The 4,115-nt window shown below is 38.6% G+C and overlaps 1 protein-coding gene across 10 annotated transcripts in view; it reads right to left on the bottom strand.

Moving 5' to 3' along the window:
- Nucleotides 1-1,415: 1,415 nt before the first annotated feature.
- LOC112517670 (folylpolyglutamate synthase) overlaps nt 1,416-4,115 on the bottom strand; it is a 45,117-nt gene continuing 42,417 nt past the window's right edge. For 7 of the 10 annotated variants that reach the window (XR_003069759.1, XR_003069760.1, XR_003069764.1 and 4 more), the window contains 4 exons: nt 2,919-3,074; nt 2,577-2,764; nt 1,860-1,976; nt 1,416-1,779 (listed from right to left, as the gene is read on the bottom strand). Coding sequence is in view for 1 of the 10 variants with exons in the window: in XM_025125045.1 (XP_024980813.1) it covers nt 1,917-1,976; nt 2,577-2,764; nt 2,919-3,074 (404 nt within the window). In the remaining 9 variants the exon portion in view is untranslated. Of the gene's footprint in view, nt 1,977-2,576; nt 2,765-2,918; nt 3,075-4,115 lie in introns of all 10 variants that reach the window. The other 3 variants (XR_003069761.1, XR_003069762.1, XM_025125045.1) reach the window with 3 other exon arrangements.

The raw sequence follows: 4,115 nt of genomic DNA, 5'->3' as shown, positions 1-4,115 counted from the left end.
AATGTGTGAAAAATTATGAATTAGGAGGTTAGTATTTATAGTGAAATTGGTATTAGAAAAAAAAATCAAAATTTTTTTTTTACCCAGATCGCCCCCGGTACAGTACGGATCGCCCCGGGGGCGAGGTCAAACACGGTCAACGAGGTGAACAGTAATCTCGACTTTTGAGAAAAAAAATTACCCGGGATCGCCCCCATTGTGTACGGATCGCCCCCGGGGGCGATCCGGGTGGTTATTTTGGCAAAACCTCTAAAATGTGGTTATTTTGTGGCAAAGGGTTGTGTAAACCGGTTATTTTTATAAATAACCCTTAAAAAAAACTTCAACACATCTCATAGGAAATCTTTGTTTAAGAGATTACAGAATTTGAATATCTGCTCCAATTTACGATATTGTTCAAAATACCTTGGATCATGTCATAGACCTTTAAGGTCGCTGATGCCAATGGTTCTTCCCCCTCCTTTGCTACAAAGAATTTCCAGAGTAAAGTGGTAGGAAAAACTTCCTAATGATCAAATGCAGAAAATGACTGTTTAAGGAGTTCTTGATTACTATTCAATTACTTTCGGTGCCCCGGCTTCCATTACATCAACATCAAGTCAGAACAAGGAAGAAGAAGAAGAAATTAATCAATTTCTAGCTGYTGATTCAAAAGAAGAATTAAAAAGACTTATTCAAGAGATTAAACGAGGAAGCTCTCCATCAAGTAGTTCTCCCWCCAGCTCAAATGCCATATCTCAAGCTTCTCAAAATCTATTCAAAGATAGTCAAGACCCTTACGAAGATTTTTGATCTTCAAAGTGTTGTGTGTGTTTGGGTTATTGCTTTTGCAAGCAATCCTTTGTATCTATTCAAAATATATCTTATCAAAAATACGTGAAATACACTCTTTGGTATTTCCGATAACATCTTGTTCAAATCATTGTCTATTCAAAATAATTGCAGGTAATTCATTATTCATCAGTTGTTTATTACTGAAGAATGAATTCATCATTAAAAGGACATAAAGATTACTTTATTCAAAAGAAAGATGATAAAGTTTTGAAGAGACGTTATGGTCAAAAAGAATTCAATGAAGACAAAAGACTTTAAGAAAAGGAGATTCAATGTGTCGGTAGCTTCTCAATCGATTTCAAATTCAATTATTGAAGAAAGGAACGTGCCGGTTTCAAGTCTAATTATTGCTCAAGAAGAAAGGAACGTGCCGGTCATCCTTCTCAAGAATTCGCCTATAAAAGAAGTTAGAAGTTTTCATTCAAAACATCAGAGTTTTTTCATCAGTTCTAAACTTCCATATAAAAGAAGTTAGAACCTATTGAACAAACAGATGATCAATCAAAATTGGAGAGCCTTAAAAGAAAAAGAAAAAGTTAGAGTTTCTTCAAATTAGATTAAATCAACTAATAAACGATTAGAAACATTAAAGTCATTTATCAATTTAACAGAAAGTTGTACCAATTTTGCATTAAAAAAAACTTCAACACATCTCATATCAATGAATCTCATATCAATGAGTAGTGAAATAAGACTAATAATTTCAACACCTATTAAATAGCAAACCACAGTAGAGTCATCTTATTGTCAACTTCACTTTTTCGGCTTGAGCGTCAACGCCAAGGTCTATAAGGTTAGCAAAAGATCTGCTCTCGATCATGCTTTTGAACGTTGAAAGCTTCAACTCGAGTGTTTCATGTCTCCAATAGGCAATTTCAATGACGAATTAACCTTCAACAATTGAGTTTCCATTATTGGATCTTCAACATAAGTGAATCAAATCTTCTGAAATGCATATGGGGATGATTCACTCAGCTCAAACCGTTAAAAGATGATTTTCGAGATGTGATTCTATAAAAACTTACACGAGGGTCCTTAACGCGTCACAAATGGTCTTCGATCTAAACCTTAACACGAGCATATTACCTCCTTAGTAGCTTTAAAACATCACCAACAAGATGCAATGATCCAGTTACAAGAACCTACAAATATGAGTTCACCATCTTCAGTCATTTGCAGCAATGCAAAAAAGCTTTTCTGAATATATAAAATGCTACGGTAGACTTTTCTTTTTCTGATAACCGTTGGTGTCTTGGTCAACTTCCTTAACTAATCCATGGGCCTTGAAGTTAACAGATCGGGAAGTAAACCCTTCGTCTTAAGTCAACCCTTCGTTTATTTTTTTCAATAATAATGAGAACATAAATATAGTGCCATGAAATTAAAATGGTTGGTACAGATGGCAACGGTGACGGAGTATCAGAGACCCCTGCCCCCCATCCCCACCAGGAGATTTGATTATCCCGTCCCCATCGGGGAACAGGGAATTGGGATATTCCCCGTCTACTCCCTTCACGTTTTTCCGGGGATGGTTTTTTTTTGCCATCTCTAATGTAGGATAGCCTGCTTGGTACATAATTACGTAAAAAAAACAAAACAAACCCAGTATATCCCAATCAAAAGTAGGGTTTGGAGGGTAAGGATGCAAGAACCAGACTTCTAACCCAAAAGGTAGAGCGGTTGTTTCCGTAAAGACCCTCGACTTGTACAAAGTCTGAGCGGAAAGGAACTAAGAAATAAACCTGAAGCTTAAGCGAAGGGTTGTCTCGAGCAGAATTTCTTAACCAGGAAACTGCCAAGGGTAGTGAGGGGAACACTGCACTGCAACTAAAGTTTCCATTGCAGCGAGAGATATCATCATTGTAAAGGAACTCAGGGGATGGCAAATTTTCAGCAGCTTCCATCTTCACATTCTTGTTCACCCCAAAGTCTGCATAAGTTTGTTAAAAACCAGAATTTAAGATTTTGTTCTCTCTGATTCCTATTTTGTGTAACCTACTTCCGAAACCATCATTCTCAAACATTTAGACCAAGGTAGGAATTGGATCAAACATTCATACAATTGGTCCTTTAAGAAAACAAACCTCTTCCATGAATACTTCTTTCCCAAACTCTCTGGAGGTTGAACTGCCATGCCAGATCTTTGGAAGGGATGTTTAAAGGGATGTCTGAAGAACCAGAAGTAACCTTGCTGTAAGTCGAGATACTTGGGACAAAAATTGCTTTGGAGAAATGAGAACCTGGTCATGTTAACATGAAATAGATAAAGATTTTGCAATATATTTGATAAGTGCCGAAGCATTTGGTATTGAATTGCAATTGGAAGTGACGATTACAGACAGACATCTTGGGTTTCAAGAGCCAGGTTCGCTCCCAAATGTGGAAGACTCGCTAAAAAATGACATGTTCTACTCTTATCCCCCCCCCCCTAATTTCTTTTATACTCACTTCTAACCACCTTATGATAAAAACTCACTCACCCTTTTTCCTATAATAAACACCACATACATTTTGTCACCCCTTTTCTCTCCCCTTCTTTCTAAAATACACGTTTACTATCGGTGGCTTGTCGATACTTACCCCCCAATGAGTCACCTTGTCCTCAAGGTGAAATGAAGGAAACTGCTGACAAATGACTTTCAGGCTCCCAAGTATCCTCCCTTTCTGGTAGATCTTTCCAGCCAATTAAAACTTCCAGATTGCTATTCTGTCGAAATAGGAACCCTTTTAGTGTTTCTGGTTAGGTGGTGAATTCCATGTCGGTTTGTAGTGTCGCCGTTAATGGAGCCGTTTCAAGTTGGTCCCTCACGGCAGCCTTCAGTTGAGACACATGGAACACTGGGTGAATGGCACTCTCGGGGGGTTAATTGTAGTCGATAAGCTACCTTACCCACCGGTTCAGTAACCATGAAAGGTCCATAATACCATGGTGCCAACTTCACGTTACTGCTCCTGCAATAGTTGACTGTCTGTACGGTCTCATTTTTAAGTATACCCATTGCCCTATGTCAAACTCGATGTCCTGACAGTGTTGGTCAACCGATCCTTTCATTCGTTGTTGTGCTCGTAGCGATTGTCAAGTAATTCCTCCAACATCTTGTCACGATCCGGTAGGAGTTGATCTACTGCTGCATTAGTATGTTCACCTGCTGGAAACGATAATATGCGGGGAGGTTCTCGTCCATACAGGAGCTGAAACGGGGTAGATTAGCGGAGGAGTGGAATGAAGTGTTGTACCAGTACTCAGCCCACGGTAGCCAAGCTACCCACTTTTTTGGTTG

The sequence above is a fragment of the Cynara cardunculus genome, assembly GCF_001531365.2.
Source record: "Cynara cardunculus var. scolymus isolate 2C chromosome LG 9, CcrdV1, whole genome shotgun sequence".
In the NCBI taxonomy this organism is placed as follows: domain Eukaryota; kingdom Viridiplantae; phylum Streptophyta; class Magnoliopsida; order Asterales; family Asteraceae; genus Cynara; species Cynara cardunculus.
This window is presented reverse-complemented; position numbering and strand designations above follow the sequence as displayed.